This window comes from Carex rostrata, chromosome 12 (assembly GCF_964058835.1).
Source record: "Carex rostrata chromosome 12, lpCarRost1.2, whole genome shotgun sequence".
In the NCBI taxonomy this organism is placed as follows: Eukaryota; Viridiplantae; Streptophyta; class Magnoliopsida; order Poales; family Cyperaceae; genus Carex; species Carex rostrata.
In genome coordinates this window covers 8688768-8705343 of record NC_135929.1, presented here as the reverse complement: position 1 = coordinate 8705343, position 16576 = coordinate 8688768, and the positions used below count along the sequence as shown (strand labels likewise).

The window sequence follows — 16576 nt, the reverse complement described above, 5'->3', positions numbered from 1 at the left end:
CACTACACCACAACATCTTTTGTTACCATACACTTATTTGATATATATATATTATATGAATAGATTATCTTTCATTTCTTATAAGTTCATTAATATTTATATTTAATGTTTTAATTAATATTTGTATTTTAGAAGTTCATATATCTTAATTATCCGATCATTATTCGTTTTATATCCGTATTCGAATCCGTATCCGTGGACTATCCGTTCCGTATCCGTTTAAGGCGGATTTGGTTTTGAATTTTGATATCCGTTTACTATCCGTATCCGTATTCGTATCCGCTCATTATCCGACGGATGCGGATATGGTATTAGCATTATCCGCTCCGTATCCGCTCCGTTTTCACCCCTAATCATCTCTGTTTCATTTTGCACCGACAACTAGTGTCACATCCATTTTGTACTTCCTTTTATTTTTCAAAGATACTACCAATCAGTGTTGTAAATAACGGTATGCTCTCGTTAGACGAACATGGTACCGCTAAGTAATTAATCGGGAATAATCGATTATAATCGAAAATAGTCAGCCGATTAATCGAGAATACTTTGACAGTTTGGTTGCCGCCAACGACTAATCGGCTTAAACGGACGTTTTTACAACACTGCTATCAACCACTGTATTGTTGAATTAATTTAGATATTTTATCATAATTCTTTTTATAATATATATTTTTTCTATGTCTATGTTGTACTTTTTTATTTTGTCAAATTTCAAAAGATACTTCAAACGGCTATATTGTTTAATTAATTTAGATTTTAACTGTAATTCGATTAGATTATAATATTTTTCTATGTTTTATTTTCTTATAGTTCTGATTTCAAATGATGACAATGTTAAAAAAATACCACTCTTAATTTTTTAAAGAATGTAACTTCAAATTTAAAAGGTTACTTTCAACCGCTATATTATTGAATTAATTTCAATGCTTCATTGTAATTCTGACTAAAATATAATATATTTTTTTTCTATATCCATTTTTCTTATATAACGATTCCGATAATATTAAAAAGAAATTACTCTTAATTTTTGATATCAGACTAAAATATATTATATTTTTCAAACAAAAAATAAACTGCTTGACTCTCTCTCCGTCTATCCCCATATTGCTTGGCATTTCATAATCAACGGACATCTCCATTTCATTTTAAATGGAGGCTTAGTTAGAAACTTAGACTTAGTTGAAAAAAAGGTTAGCTTTATAGTGGGACCGGACACCAATCCTAAGCAAGTCCTCTAAACGATTGCCACGTTGTGGTTATGGAGATCTGAAGTGCCACGTCAGGACCATATATTCCAAAAAAAAAAAATACAAAAATAATTGTGGAACATTTTTCGGAAAATGATAAAGTACGCAAATTTAGTAACACCTGGAAAAATTATGAAGGCCTATCAACCGAAATTTTTATGTATACCATATTAAAATATATATAAAATTAGTAACATCTGATCAAAATTCTGAGTCTGTTGTTTACTTTGAAAATATTGTTTGTTTGAAATATTTGTTATGATAAATTGCCAAATCTGATTCACTGTTTGTTTATAACATTAAAAAAAATATAAACAGTTCTATACTTAATTTCAAGATAAATATTTGGTATCCTTTTGAAACTAAATATATCAGAGGAAAGATCTCATGGTATTAAGCATTGATTTATGCTTCATATTATTACAAAATTTATTGCTCTAGCGTGTTAATATATCCATTCTTAGATAATTGAGGACGACTAATTAAGAAATAATCTACAAATAAATTCAAAAGATATTAAAGAATGATTAAAATATTTGATGCAATTTTGTTGTCAATTTTGTAATTTAAAAATTTCACGTTAACATTATAAAAAAATGTTTTATTTTTATTTTTTTTGTATATTCTTACTAAAAATATCAGCATCCACTAATCATTACTTTTAACTATTTAAATAAAATATCTACTTAATAAAATATAAATACAAATTGTGGAGCGTTAAATATCTTTATGGCATCTTATTCTTTTCAGAAAGATTTGTCATTTACTATAAACAAATCAATTTGATTTATTTCCATAATTTATACTGGGGCCAGATCAAGGCTTGCTTATAAATAGAGAACACCCTCCATCTCTAATACACAAACCAAAATTTTATTTGCAATTTCATACATTCAAAAAATATATTTATACACACATAACCTCTGCTTGGCGCTTCTCAGTGAACAAACCCATGACTGGACACTGCTGCTGTGCCAATGGGGCTACTGACAAACCCGAAACCGGCTTTGCACCGTCCGATTTCGCAATCAAGGGTGGAGATTTAACGGTGTCCGGCCACTCGCTCCTCCATGATGTCCCGTGCAACGTAACACTAACCCCGGCCTCAGCTCTCCTCAAGTCCGATGAACGTGCGACGGGTGCCTTTATGGGGTTTTGCATGCCGGATGCGAAGAGCCGTCACGTAGCACCGCTCGGCCGGCTTGAAGGTATCCGTTTCATGAGCCTTTTCCGGTTCAAAATCTGGTGGACCACACAGTGTGTCGGTAACAAGGGACGTGACATGGAAAGCGAGACCCAAGTGATCCTCTTCGAACGGTCCGATGCGGGTCGTCCGTATGTTGTCATGCTCCCTATAGTAGAAGGACCTTTCAGAGCCTCTCTACAGCCCGGGCCGGTGGAGCGGCTCGACTTTGTTGACTTGTGCATAGAGAGCGGGTCGACACAAGTCGAGGGCTCCTCCTTCAACTCGGTTGTGTACCTACATGCCGGTAACGACCCGTATCTTCTCTTCAAAGACACGATACGGGTCGTTCAATCTCATCTTGGTACCTTCAAAACCCTCGATGAAAAAACCCCTCCTGGGATTGTCGACAAGTTTGGCTGGTGTACCTGGAATGCATTTTATCTTACCGTGAACCCGGAAGGCATCTGGGAGGGTGTCAAAACCCTCTCTGACGGGGGGTGCCCACCGGGTCTCGTCTTGATAGATGATGGCTGGAATTCTATTTGCAATGATAATGACCCGATCAATACCGATCAAGATGCCATTAACCGAACTGTTGCCGGTGAACAAATGCCGTGCAGGTTGATCAGATATCAAGAGAACTACAAGTTTCGGGATTACAAGAGCAAGAGAGACGGCGGTGACAAATCAACGGGCATGGGCGCGTTTGTCAGTGACTTGAAAAAAACTTTCCCGGGCCTGGATTATGTGTACGTGTGGCACGCGCTGTGCGGCTACTGGGGTGGCGTGAGACCGAACGTGCAGGGTTTACCACCGGCCAAAGTGGTGCAGCCCCGGCTTTCGCCTGGGGCGAAGATGACAATGGAGGACCAGGCGGTGGACCAGATTCTCAACGCCGGTATTGGGTTGGTCGAGCCGAGCCGGGTTCAGGAGCTCTATGAGGGTATGCATTCTCACTTGAAGGCATCTGGAATTGATGGTGTCAAGGTGGATGTAATTCATGTAAGTCCACTTACCTGCTTCTCTGGTTAATTAAATTTGACATATATGATATTTGTGGATCCTTGAAAAGGTCTAGATGTGTGTGGAATTTGAAAACAATTATTTGATTTTTAATTGGTAGAATTGATTGTTGATTTTTGTGGTGCAGATTTTGTCTTTATTGACTGCTGCTTTACTAAATATTACAGAGCAATACTTTTCATTTAAAAGCAGACAACTAATATCATGTGATAGTTATTAATGGCCCCCCTACATTTATATTTGGGTTGGATTTTGAGTGGTCCCCACTTAATATTTATTTTCAATAAATTATACTCATCCACTTGATATTGCTATAATAAACAACTTATTATTTTCTTAGTTACCCATTTTTTTAAATAGGAAGAATTTCATATATATACCACTCAAAAACTGTGAAATTACGTATTTACTATTCAAATTTATGTTATTACATATTTACCATTTAAAGTTATATTGAGTAAATATGTGAGTTATTAGATTTTTAAATTATAAATATATAATAAAATACGTAAATTCACAGTTTTTAATGGGTATATATGAAATTATCCCTTTTAAATAATTGTGGATCCCTCCACTTGTAACTATGAGGTTGACATTTTTTTTAGCTTTGTTATGTCATTTATTTATTTGACCTTGGCAATTTTAATTCTAATTTTTTTTCAGATATTGGAAATGCTATGTGAAGACTATGGGGGTAGAGTAGAACTAGCAAAAGCATACTACAAAGGATTAACAGAATCTGTGAACAAGCACTTCAATGGAAATGGTGTTATTGCTAGCATGCAACAGTGCAATGATTTCTTTCTCCTTGGCACTGAATCAGTTTGCCTTGGTCGTGTTGGTAATTTCATATTTCTCTTCAATTCTATAAACATCACACTTTTTTACACCTGAATTATATAGTTGGTTGGCTTAATTTGTGCTTAATTAATTTAATGAATGATTGTACAGCTGATGATTTTTGGGTGGCCGACACGGAAGGTGACCCGTTTTGGCTCCAGGGATGCCACATGGTGTACTGTGCCTACAACAGTCTGTGGATGGGCCAATTTATCCACCCTGACTGGGACATGTTCCAGTCGAGCCATCCTAGCGCGGAATTCCACGCAGCCTCCCGAGCGATCTCGGGTGGACCCATCTATATCAGTGATAAGATCGGACAGCACAACTTCGAGTTGCTGAAAACCTTTGCATTGCCTGATGGAACAATTTTGCGATGCGAGAACTATGCGCTTCCAACAAGAGATTTGCTGTTCGAGGATCCGTTGAAAGATGGCAAGACCATGCTCAAGATTTGGAATCTCAATAAGGTATATATATACATTTGTATAATAAATTTTGTGCCAATCATACATAATTTGACATAAATGATGTTTATTTATTTTGATTTTGATGATTTGATTGGCAGTATGCTGGTGTTCTTGGTGCATTCAATTGCCAAGGTGGAGGATGGTCTCGCGAGGCCAGGACCAACAAGCCGGCAAGGGAATTTGCTCGTCCAATCACCGGCAGGGCCCGCCCGTCAGACATAGAATGGAGCAAAGCAAAGAACCCGATATCAATCAAAGGAGTCGATTACTTTGCTGCCTACTCGAACAAGTCCAAGAAGGTGACCCTTTTAAAGCCCGACGAAGAAATTGAGATCACATTGGACCCGATCAACTATGAGCTCATAGTGATGTCGCCGGTACATAACCTGGGTTCAGGCAACCGGGTTAGTTTCGCCCCTATAGGACTCGTGAACATGCTTAACTCGGGTGGTGCGGTTCAATCTTTCGAGTTTGAAGAAAATGGTGAGCTTTTGGTTGTGAAAGTGGGCGTGAAGGGAGCCGGTGAGATGCGGGCCTACTCGTCAGTTCAACCATCGGCATGTCGGGTGAACAGAGAAGAGGTGAAGTTTGTTTATGAAGAGAATGTGGTTTCTGTTCAAGTGCCATGGTCAGGCTCTTCTTCAAAGCTATGTGGTGTGGAGTATTTGTATTAGAAAAAATTTATTTGCTTTTGATAATATTTCTAGTGTTGCAAGTATAACATAGTAAAAAATAATAGTGTGGCTAACTTTGTTGAAAATTTGAAAAGCAAATTCCAGTGCAATTTGATTGAATTTTTCAGGTCAAATGGGATATATTTTGTCTGTTTGAATGTATTGCTCTTTTATTTGAGCAAAAATGAGCAATTTACAAGCTGTTTGTTATATTATATTTGGGCAAAAATGAGTAACCAATCATAAGTGTACACCTGTCAATTACATCTTTCTTCATTTTTGATAAACATCATAATAAAGTTTGAAGCAAAAAAATAAAAATAAATAAACATCATAATTAAAGCTTAATTAAAGATAATAAAGTTTAGAAACCAATATAAATAAAATAGTAAATTAATGATAAGTTGACCCCACAGAGGATGCGAATTCATTCCACAAAGAAAGTGCTCTCTCTAGTTACAAGGATCCTCTGTGGCGATGCTGGTATCTCCATATTATGTGGCGAATCACTGTCGAGTACGTTTTGACTTTGATTCATGCACAACATATGTCAGTGACCCATCATATTTAGTTATTACCAACTAGTGCAATTGCATTTTTATTTAAAATTCAGCATGTATCTGATGTAGACAATTGCTAACGGGTTACCCGTGACCCGTTCCGGGTAACCCGTTACGGGTAACGGGTAGGACGGGTAAAGGGGTACAACGGGTACGGGTAAAACCCGTAACGGGTAGACGGGTAAAACTCCCAAAACATATATCCGGTCCGTTTATTACCCGTACCCGTTGCGGGTTGATGGGTACGGGTACCGCGGGTACGGGTCCGGGTATCCGGGTACGGGTCCGGTCCGCCCGGTTTTTTTTTTTTTTTTTTTCTGTTTTTTCCTTTTTTTTTCTGTTTTTCTTTCCGTTTTTTTTTCCGTTTTTTTTTTCTGTTTTTCTTTCCGGTTTTTGTCTGTTTTTTTTGTCAGTTTTTTTTTTTTTTTTTTTTTTTTTTCTGTTTTGTTTTTCCGTTTTTTTTTTTCTGTCTTTGTTTCTGTTTTTTTTTTCTGTTTTGTTTAAATATTTTTTTTCTGTTTTTTTTACAGTGTCGTATAAATATTATTACGTGTTTATAATTCAATTTTTATAATATGAATAGTTCGATATCAAATAGAGTATATATATACATGAAATTATCAACTCGCGTCTTTATAATTTATAAATGAATAAAATTTGTACCTTATATATAAAAATTATTCGTACGAAAATTTGTATATTTATACGGCTAAGTACAAATCTATTTATTTATTTCTTTAAGCAAGTCATTTTATTTTATTTTCAAATTCTCATTATAATTAAAACAATAAAATATAAATAATAATATCTTAAATTAATTTATTACATTAAAAATAATTATGAATAATTTGAAAACAATAGATTAAAAAATCAAAGTTACCCTCCTCCTTTATTCCGGGCTTGGGACCGGCTATGTAAAATAACATAGGCGGAGTTCTAACTTTTTTTTTTGTTAGTAATTGTTCTTTAAAATGAATAATTTAAAAACTAATTGAAATGTTTAGAAATTATAATTTTTAAAATAACCATAAATATTAAAAGAGGTTAGAAAATTATACCGACACTACCTATCTAGTAGTTTGGATTCATATACCATTGTTCGTTTTCTTCCGCACCGTCTGAATCTGAATTAGGTTGAGGCTGAGGCTCGGTAACGCTTTCTTCAGTATCAGCTGCAGAAGATGATTCTTGAGCTTGATGTTGGTTGCGCTCGTCAGCATTAATCCAATCTTTCAAGCACACAAGTCTTTCAAAAACATGTGGACCCAATTTACTACGTTTGTCGGAGAGGATCCTGTTCGCCGAACTAAAACAACTTTCTGAAGGGACGGTTGACACGGGTACGGCAAAGACGTCGCGGGCCATCATCGCCAGTGTTGGATAAGACCTTTGATTCCTCTTCCACCACGTCATGATGTCAACGTTTTCATTTTCGTTGCGCATATTCAAATAGCTCACTAACTCGTTTGTGGATGCGTGCGGTTCGCCATCTGATTGAAAATCTGCTAACAATCCACTACTGCTAGTGCTCCTGAAAGTGGAACTATTAAAAAATAAAAAAAAATTAGTGGACAAATAATGTAGATATTATAAATAATAAAGATTAAAAGCATAATGTATATTTATTCATACCTAGGACCAGCCCGGGACGAAGAGGGGTTCTGGTTGCCACTAATTCTTGAGTTGTATATGTTAAACATCTCAGCGAACTTCGCATCCACGTATGCCTCGACCCCGGTTGCGACTAAATGTAGATTATCTTTGTACGCTTCAACCATTTTTATCGTGTAATATTTCTTGTATGCCGGGTTGAGGCAACTTGCAATAATGGCCAAGAGGGGTACATCTTCCCAATATTTTAGAAATTTTAGTTTCATGGCCTCTACAATCGGTGTGAGAGATTTATCGTGAGTTTCTGCTTGTTCCAAATTACGATAAATCTTGGAAATTTGATAGATTTGCCCCAACAACTCAAATGCCGTCGGTGAATACGAGCAGGATAGTTTGACGGTTGCTTCAAAAAAGGTTCCTAGAAATGCTGAAAGCCTTTCTAGTTGGTCCCATTCCCTGCCGGTGGGTTCCAATTGCATTCCCTCAGGGGTGGATCCCCTCAAAAACTCCCCTATGACAGCTTTGTAAGGAAGGCATCGGTTCAACATCCTATAAGTTGAGTTCCAACGGGTATCTATATCCCAAGGTACTTTCAACTTGCTTACTCGATAGGTTACGCACAACTTCGCAAACTCTTGTCTTCTTTCATGGTTTGAAACAATGTGGTTGAGGGCATCCTTAAATTTAATTATCAATAATTTTATGGCTTCTGTTTTAAGTCCCGCCTTCACGACGAGGTTAAGTATATGACAAGCACACTTTTGGTGAAACATTTCACCATTCATAATCGGGTTTAGTGACCGTTTAAAAATTTCAATGGAAGCAATGTTGTTGCTAGCATTATCGAAAGATATAGAAAAAACCTTGTTAGCCATATCCCTCTTAAGGTTATACTCTTGTAAAACCTCAATAATAGATTTAAAAATTACATTTGCGGTGTGCGGAGAATCTAACACTCGAAAACTTAATATCCTCTTTTGTAATATCCACTGATCATCGATCCAATGCCCAGTAATACAAGAGTACCCAAGGCCATGTTTACCAGCAGTCCATATATCGGAGGTAATTGAGACCTTATTGGATTGATATGCAAATGTACCTTTGAGGTCATCTTTTATGGTTGTAAACTGTTTTTTTATTTCACCAACCAACTTTCTATGATGCATCCTCTTGTACATTGGTTGAGCACACCCCCGAATGACCAACCGGGCAAAGGCTGTGCAACCACCCATACTGATTGGTTGTTCTTTGTGGGTTATGTACCGTGCCAATTCACTAAGCATTCTTTTTTCATCAAATTTTGGGTTGGTTAAAGTACCATCCGGGGTGATTTCAGTTTGAATTTGCGCGGTAGTATTCGGGTTATAGTTTTCACCCTTTCTAATATGCACATCAACATGTCTTTTAAAGCTACTCATACCACTAGCTTGTTTATAAACAAAATAAGGTTTCTTGCAATGGTCTACCTTACAATAAAGAGTTTTCATGTAACCGTCGTCATCTTTGGTCACATCATACCATTCAAACCAATATTGGTTGTATTCGGGAGGTCTTCTAGCCTTCTTTGCTGCTGGTTGTTGTGGGGGGCGGGGGACAATTGGCGGAGGAGGAGCGAGAGTTTCTTCTTGAATTTCAGTGACACTTGTCGAAGGAGTACCTGAAATAGGGGGGTTGAGTTGACTCGACGATGCAACAGAAGAAGTGCCTCCATATGCATACGGTGGTGGTAGTTGATGTGATTCTTGTGGAATGAATATGTTTGGATCATTTGAAGTATAATACGGTGCACCCGTTTGGGGGTTGAGTTGATAATTTGTTTGGAGCATTTGGTCTCTTCTTTGATAATTTTGGGGAGGTTGTGGATAATTAGGTGGCGGCATTTGAGAGGAACTATCAAAATAAGGTTGTGGTCCTTGTGGATAATCTTGTGGATAATTTGTAGTTGGTATTTCGGGACCAAAAATATCGGCCGACATTCTCGCGATATCTTCTTGCACCGAATCACGATGAGATGACATTTTTAAAAAATGTAAACCTATTCACAAAAATAAGGTTTATTACTTACCATATTCAACAAATAAATCTAACCTAGTTATATAATGAATTTCAAATACAACTTATTTAAAAAAAAAAACAGAAAAAAAATATAATCTATTTAAAAATAAATATAACATATTCAAAAATAAATACAATTACTTACCATATTCAACAAATAAATCTAACCTAGTTATATAATGAATTTCAAATACAATTTCTTTTAAAAAAAAACCGAAAAAAATAAAATTAAAAAAATCTGGAAAAAACAGAAAAAAATATACTATTTAAAAATAAATATAACATATTCAAAAATAAATACAATTACTTACCATATTCAACAAATAAATCTAACCTAGTTATATAATGAATTTCAAATACAACTTCTTTTAAAAAAAAACAGAAAAAAATAAAATTAAAAAAATCCGGAAAAAACAGAAAAAAATATAATCTATTTAAAAATAAATATAACATATTCAAAAATAAATACAATTACTTACCATATTCAACAAATAAATCTAACCTAGTTATAAAATGAATTTCAAATACAACTTATTTTAAAAAAAAACAGAAAAAAATAAAATTAAAAAAATCTGGAAAAAACAGAAAAAAAAATATAATCTATTTAAAAATAAATATAACATATTCAAAAATAAATACAATTACTTACCATATTCAACAAATAAATCTAACCTAGTTATATAATGAATTTCAAATACAACTTCTTTTAAAAAAAAACAGAAAAAAATAAAATTAAAAAAATCCGGAAAAAACAGACAAAAATATAATCTATTTAAAAATAAATATAACATATTCAAAAATAAATACAATTACTTACCATATTCAACAAATAAATCTAACCTAGTTATAAAATGAATTTCAAATACAACTTATTTTAAAAAAAAACAGAAAAAAATAAAATTAAAAAAATCTGGAAAAAACAGAAAAAAAAATATAATCTATTTAAAAATAAATATAACATATTCAAAAATAAATACAATTACTTACCATATTCAACAAATAAATCTAACCTAGTTATATAATGAATTTCAAATACAACTTCTTTTAAAAAAAACAGAAAAAAATAAAATTAAAAAAATCTGGAAAAAACAGAAAAAAAAACAGAAAAAAATATAATCTATTTAAAAATAAATATAACATATTCAAAAATAAATACAATTACTTACCATATTCAACAAATAAATCTAACCTAGTTATAAAATGAATTTCAAATACAACTTATTTTTAAAAAAAACAGAAAAAAATAAAATTAAAAAAATCTGGAAAAAACAGAAAAAAAATATAATCTATTTAAAAATAAATATAACATATTCAAAAATAAATACAATTACTTACCATATTCAACAAATAAATCTAACCTAGTTATATAATGAATTTCAAATACAACTTCTTTTAAAAAAAACAGAAAAAAATAAAATTAAAAAAATCCGGAAAAAACAAAAATAAAATCTAATCTATTTTAAAAAAAATCTAACATATTCAAAAATAAATACAATTACTTAACATATTCAAAAAATATAACTTATTCAAAATAAATCTATCATTTTCAAAAATAAATCTAACATATTCAAAATATTTCACATATTCACAAAAATGAATCTAACATATTTTTTTAACCTATAAAAAATAAATCCGAATTTCAAAAATAAAATCTAACATATTCAAAATAAATCTAATTATTTCACAAGTTCACATAATCACATCTAATAAATCTAACATAAATTAAATAAATGTAACAAATCTAACATAAAGTAAATCTAACATTCAATTTAAATTATACATTTATCTACAACAATAAATCTAATATGAAATTTTAAATTACTCTACAAAAATCAATTAATCTAACATAAAATAAATCTAACATATTCAAAATATTTCACATATTCACAAAAATGAATCTAACATATTTTTTTAACCTATAAAAAATAAATCCGAATTTCAAAAATAAAATCTAACATATTCAAAATAAATCTAATTATTTCACAAGTTCACATAATCACATCTAATAAATCTAACATAAATTAAATAAATGTAACAAATCTAACATAAAGTAAATCTAACATTCAATTTAAATTATACATTTATCTACAACAATAAATCTAATATGAAATTTTAAATTACTCTACAAAAATCAATTAATCTAACATAAAATAAATCTAACATATTCAAAATATTTCACATATTCACAAAAATGAATCTAACATATTTTTTTAACCTATTAAAAATAAATCCGAATTTCAAAAATAAAATCTAACATATTCAAAATAAATCTAATTATTTCACAAGTTCACATAATCACATCTAATAAATCTAACATAAATTAAATAAATGTAACATTCAATAAATCTAACAAATCTAACATAAATTAAATAAATGTAACAAATCTAACATAAACTAAATCTAACATTCAATTTAAATTATACATTTATCTACAACAATAAATTACTCTACAAAAATTAATTAATCTAATATGAAATTTTAAATTACTCTACATAAATAAATTAATCTAACATAAAATAAATCTAACCTTTAAATTTCGCGGAGAAATCTTGCGGGAGGTGCACAACTTTGTAATTTCGATACCTTCGTAATTTCGTCACGGGTTTAGCGAACCTCTAATTCCGTTTGCGTATTTGTAAAATGAATTAAATTACAACCATATGTTTTTCAAACAATAAATTTAAAAATTTAGAATAATGAAAAATGAGAATTTGAGATTGAGTTTGAGAGATTGAAAATTTGAGTGTGGAGAGGAAGAGGATTAGAGGGGTGTATTTAAAGAAAAAAATTGGAGAGGGAATAAAATTTGAAATTAAAAAAAAAAAAAAAAAAAAAAAAAAACCACCGGTTGAGGTGACCCGGGTGGGTCCGGCCGGGTTTGATTTGACCTGGCCCGGGCCCCGTCTTGAACCGGCGGAAAATTAAAAAAAATTTGAATTTTGCGGTACGGATCGGGTACGGGTAACGGATAACGGGTACGGGTAACGGGTAACGGGTACGGGCAACCGGGTAAAGGGATACGGGTACGGGTAAAGGGGTACGGGTACGGGTAGGCGGGTATAGGGGTACGGGTAGGCGGGTACGGGTTGGCGGGTAGACGGGTACGGGTACAATGGGTTTATTTCAAAATAGGGGTGTCCGGTCCGTTTATTACCCGTACCCGTCTACCCGTCTACCCGTTTGTACCCGGGCAACGGGTACGGGTACCACGGGTAACGGGTACGGGCCGGGCAAAACGGGCTCCACCCGTTAGGGGTTTAGCAAACCTCTAATCTGATGACTCACATAGGAGTGTGTACCTCTGAGATATCTCAACTTTTGCGTGACCGACATGTCCGGTGTCTATTCGGGGGTGATGTGGGGGGCCAGTATTATGTGTGCTATGAGATTCTTGCATAACGTATTTAAACGGTTGGGATTTTCCATAAAGTCACGCAAAGTTTGAGATATCTCAGAGGATACGAATTCCTCACATAGCGGGAGTACAGATTTTTTTTTGAAAGCTTTCGCAGAAGCTACGAAGTTGTGAGCGGGGCTCGAACTCTCAATCTTTGAGTAACTACAGTTCTAGGACCTTTCTCCTAGCCAATTGTGCTACCGCCCTATCTCTCATAGCGGGAGTACAGATCGAAATACGTCATGCACTGTGATGTGACGTGGCATGAAAAAATTGGAATTTAAATGACTAATCTAGTATTTCCAGTATGAAGTACATAATTGAATGTTAAAGAACCAAATTTATATTTTTTTTTTCAAAAACATTTTTATTAGTTTTTAGATAGAAAAAAAAATCTATTAAATTAAAAATTTATTGCCCATCTAGTAGCAATGATTTTCTTGCTATCTAAAAGATTGGTAAAAATTCTAAAAAAAAAAAAATACAAAACTCTGTTTTAATAAAAATTCAAGAGTATAACTAGGGTGCTCTTAAGCTCACCAAAGTTTTGGTGAGCTTAACTCTAAAACTCATTAAATCGATTTCAAATGACGAATTCAAACCGTTGAAACCCGCCTACCTTACGTGTGATGCATCTACATGTGAAATTTTTAAACATTCGAATTAATTTAGTATAAAGTCAAGCGGTCAAAAAACGTTCAAAAATGAATGCACTAAAATTAATTTATTAACCTTCTAATTTTGACCGCTTGACTTTATACTAAATTAATTCGAATGTTTAAAAATTTCACATGTAGATGCATCACACGTAAGGTAGGTGGGTTTCAACGGTTCGGATTCGTCATTTGAAATCAATTTAATGAGTTTTAGAGTTAAGCTCACCAAAACTTTAGTGAGCTTAAGAGCACCCTAGTTCTACTCAAAATTCAATATGTAAATTATACTGAGTGTCAGATCAACCATTCAAATATTAATTTTGAAAATACACAGAGATCATTCAATAAGATTCAATTTAAAATTTTATATATTATGATTGACATTGTCTAAGTTGGCCAAGTTAATTGGGAAACTGTCAAAGAACCTTCATCCTTGTCAAAGATGAAAGAAGAAGAAGAGAACAAATCTTTTCATATATAATCTTATTCTTACTAATTCAAATTAAAGACAAAACAAGTTCATATTAAATCTTATATATACATGGAGTTGGTGTAGGTATGAACATAGGAATAAGTTCCACCTTCCCTTGATAAACATGTGCTACCTAAATTAGATTCAATTATTGTAAAAAAAAAAAAAAAACTCAAAACTCAAATTTATCAATGGTAGCTAGAACAAATAATTCCATGGCTCACTTGTACATATTCAAGCCACATAATCATGACATAAGATATATATTTAGACATAAACTAGATAGAGCATCCTAATTGGTTTAAAAAAAAATTGTCAGACTTTTTTCTGTTATTTCTTTTCTCCAGCAAGAAACACAGAGGTATATATATCATGCAACAGCATGTATAACTGATGTAAGATAGCAAACAAAATCAAGAAAAATACAGCAAAATAATTAGAGTGTACTACTTATAATAAATGCTTGGTCTCTCCGAATCCGTCCCCCAAGAGCCGGCCTCCTTGACATACTCCAAGTACCTCAAAAACTCGGGCCGAGAAGTCGCTCTTTTTGTCGGTGCGTCGAGAATCTTTAATACGGGATGAGAACCTACTGCCTTTTCCTTGTTCTTTTTACTTGGTGTCTTTGTTTCATCGTGTTTCTTCGAGAAATTGAAGGAGAACCGCTGAGATAAATTGAAGGAGAACCGTTGAGAGAGGAGGCGACGGTAACCGCGGTGGTTCTTCTTATTGCTTGATAAGCTAAACATGGCTATTAGCTAGAGTGAAAGAGAGAGAAGAAGATGATACACTTTGTACAAAGGTGGAATGGCAAGTTATTGTATATTATATATTAAGGGTGATTATATATGTGTGTGTCTGTATAATTAAGGATTGGTTGTTGACATGATGGATATGAGACTTTGTAAGCATTTGTAGAAGGCATGTGATGAGACTTGGTTTTATGGACAATGAATGTTTTAAATGTTTGATTAAGACACAAAAAAAATGTTAAAGAGTAAATTGTACAATCGTTTGATGGTGCCATGCTTTGACTTAGGTACTAATTAAATAAGAAATTAAATGCAATAGATATTATGAACTAAGGACAATGGTATATATGTTTCACTATAGAGGTTTAAAATAAAGTTTATATTCTAAAATTGTATGTGTGTGTGTATGTTTTATAATTAAAGATTGGTTGTTGACATGATGGATATGAGACTTTGTAAGCATTTGTAAAAGGCATGTGAGACTTGGTTTTATGGACAATGAATGTTTTAAATGTTTGATTAAGATATAAAAAATTAAATGCTAAAGAGTAATTTGTACAATCGTTTGATGGTGCCATGCTTTGACTTGGGTACTAATTAAGATATTAAATGCACTAGATATTATGAACTAAGGACAATGATATATATGTTTCACTGTAGAGGTTTAAAATAAAGTTTATATTCTAAAATTGTATGTATGTGTGTGTTTTTTATAATTAAAGATTGGTTGTTGACTTGATGGTAAGCGGGAAAACGATATGGATAATATCCGATTTTAGATGTGGATATCCGATATCTGAATATCCGTGTAGATAATGATACCGATATAGTTTTACGTTTTAATTATTCGTATTCAAATAATAGATATATATCATATTTTAATATATATTATGAAAAAATTATGTTATTATCCATTATAATTAGATAAATATTATGAAATTTAATTATTTTAAATATTTTTTAATACTATTTTCATAAATATTCGATCTGATCTGAATTTGTTTTTGTATCCGTTTGATATTTGTTCTGTATCCGCATCCGTATCCGTATTCAGAAAAAAAAAAAAAGTGATATGAATATAGTTTTACCACTATCCGATCCGTATCCGCTCCGTTTTCACCCCTACTTGATGGATATTAGACTTAGTAAGCATTTGTAAAAGGCATATGAGACTTGGCTCTATGGACAATGAGTGTTATATATATATATGTTTAGGGTAAATCATACAACCGTTTGATGGTGTCATGCTTTGAACTAGAACCGGGGTAGTAATAAAAAAAATTAAATTCAATCGATTGTAACTAATGAAGGATAACTGGATAGGACAGTGATATACTGATATATATATTGTTGAAGCATGTGAAAATGACAAAGGAAATGGGCCGAAGCCCATTTATTTTGTGGTGGAAGTAAATCCCAAACCGCATGTGAAAGTGTGAAGATAAAGTGAATGGGCCGAAGCCCATTTGTTTTGTGGCTGAAGTAAATCTCAAACCGCCGCTGAATTCTCATTAATAAATAAATAAAAAAAATTAGTATGCCTATGTAAACTTTTAAAATAGTCAATTTACTGGTAAAAAAGTATTCAATATTCTCATCAAAACTCAATATATATCTTCGAGTAGAACTAGGG

The 16576-nt window shown here is 32.9% G+C and overlaps 1 protein-coding gene across 1 annotated transcript; it reads left to right on the top strand.

The window, feature by feature from the left end:
• Positions 1 to 2113: 2113 nt before the first annotated feature.
• Positions 2114 to 5593, top strand: LOC144562885 (galactinol--sucrose galactosyltransferase-like). The gene is made up of 4 exons (XM_078312219.1): positions 2114 to 3435; positions 4120 to 4297; positions 4408 to 4766; positions 4865 to 5593. Exons 1-4 carry the CDS (start codon positions 2200 to 2202, stop codon positions 5438 to 5440), a joined length of 2349 nt encoding a protein of 782 aa, XP_078168345.1. The 5' UTR covers positions 2114 to 2199; the 3' UTR covers positions 5441 to 5593.
• Positions 5594 to 16576: the final 10983 nt, after the last annotated feature.

What these genes read in the sequence shown, in the direction of transcription:
- LOC144562885 (XM_078312219.1), top strand. Translation starts at nt 2,200, where the DNA reads ATGACTGGACACTGCTGCTGTGCCAATGGGGCTACTGACAAACCCGAA. An exon ending in TCAAGGTGGATGTAATTCAT is followed by an intron (nt 3,436 to 4,119) that starts GTAAGTCCACTT and finishes ATTTTTTTTCAG; the next exon opens with ATATTGGAAATGCTATGTGA. An exon ending in AGTTTGCCTTGGTCGTGTTG is followed by an intron (nt 4,298 to 4,407) that starts GTAATTTCATAT and finishes ATGATTGTACAG; the next exon opens with CTGATGATTTTTGGGTGGCC.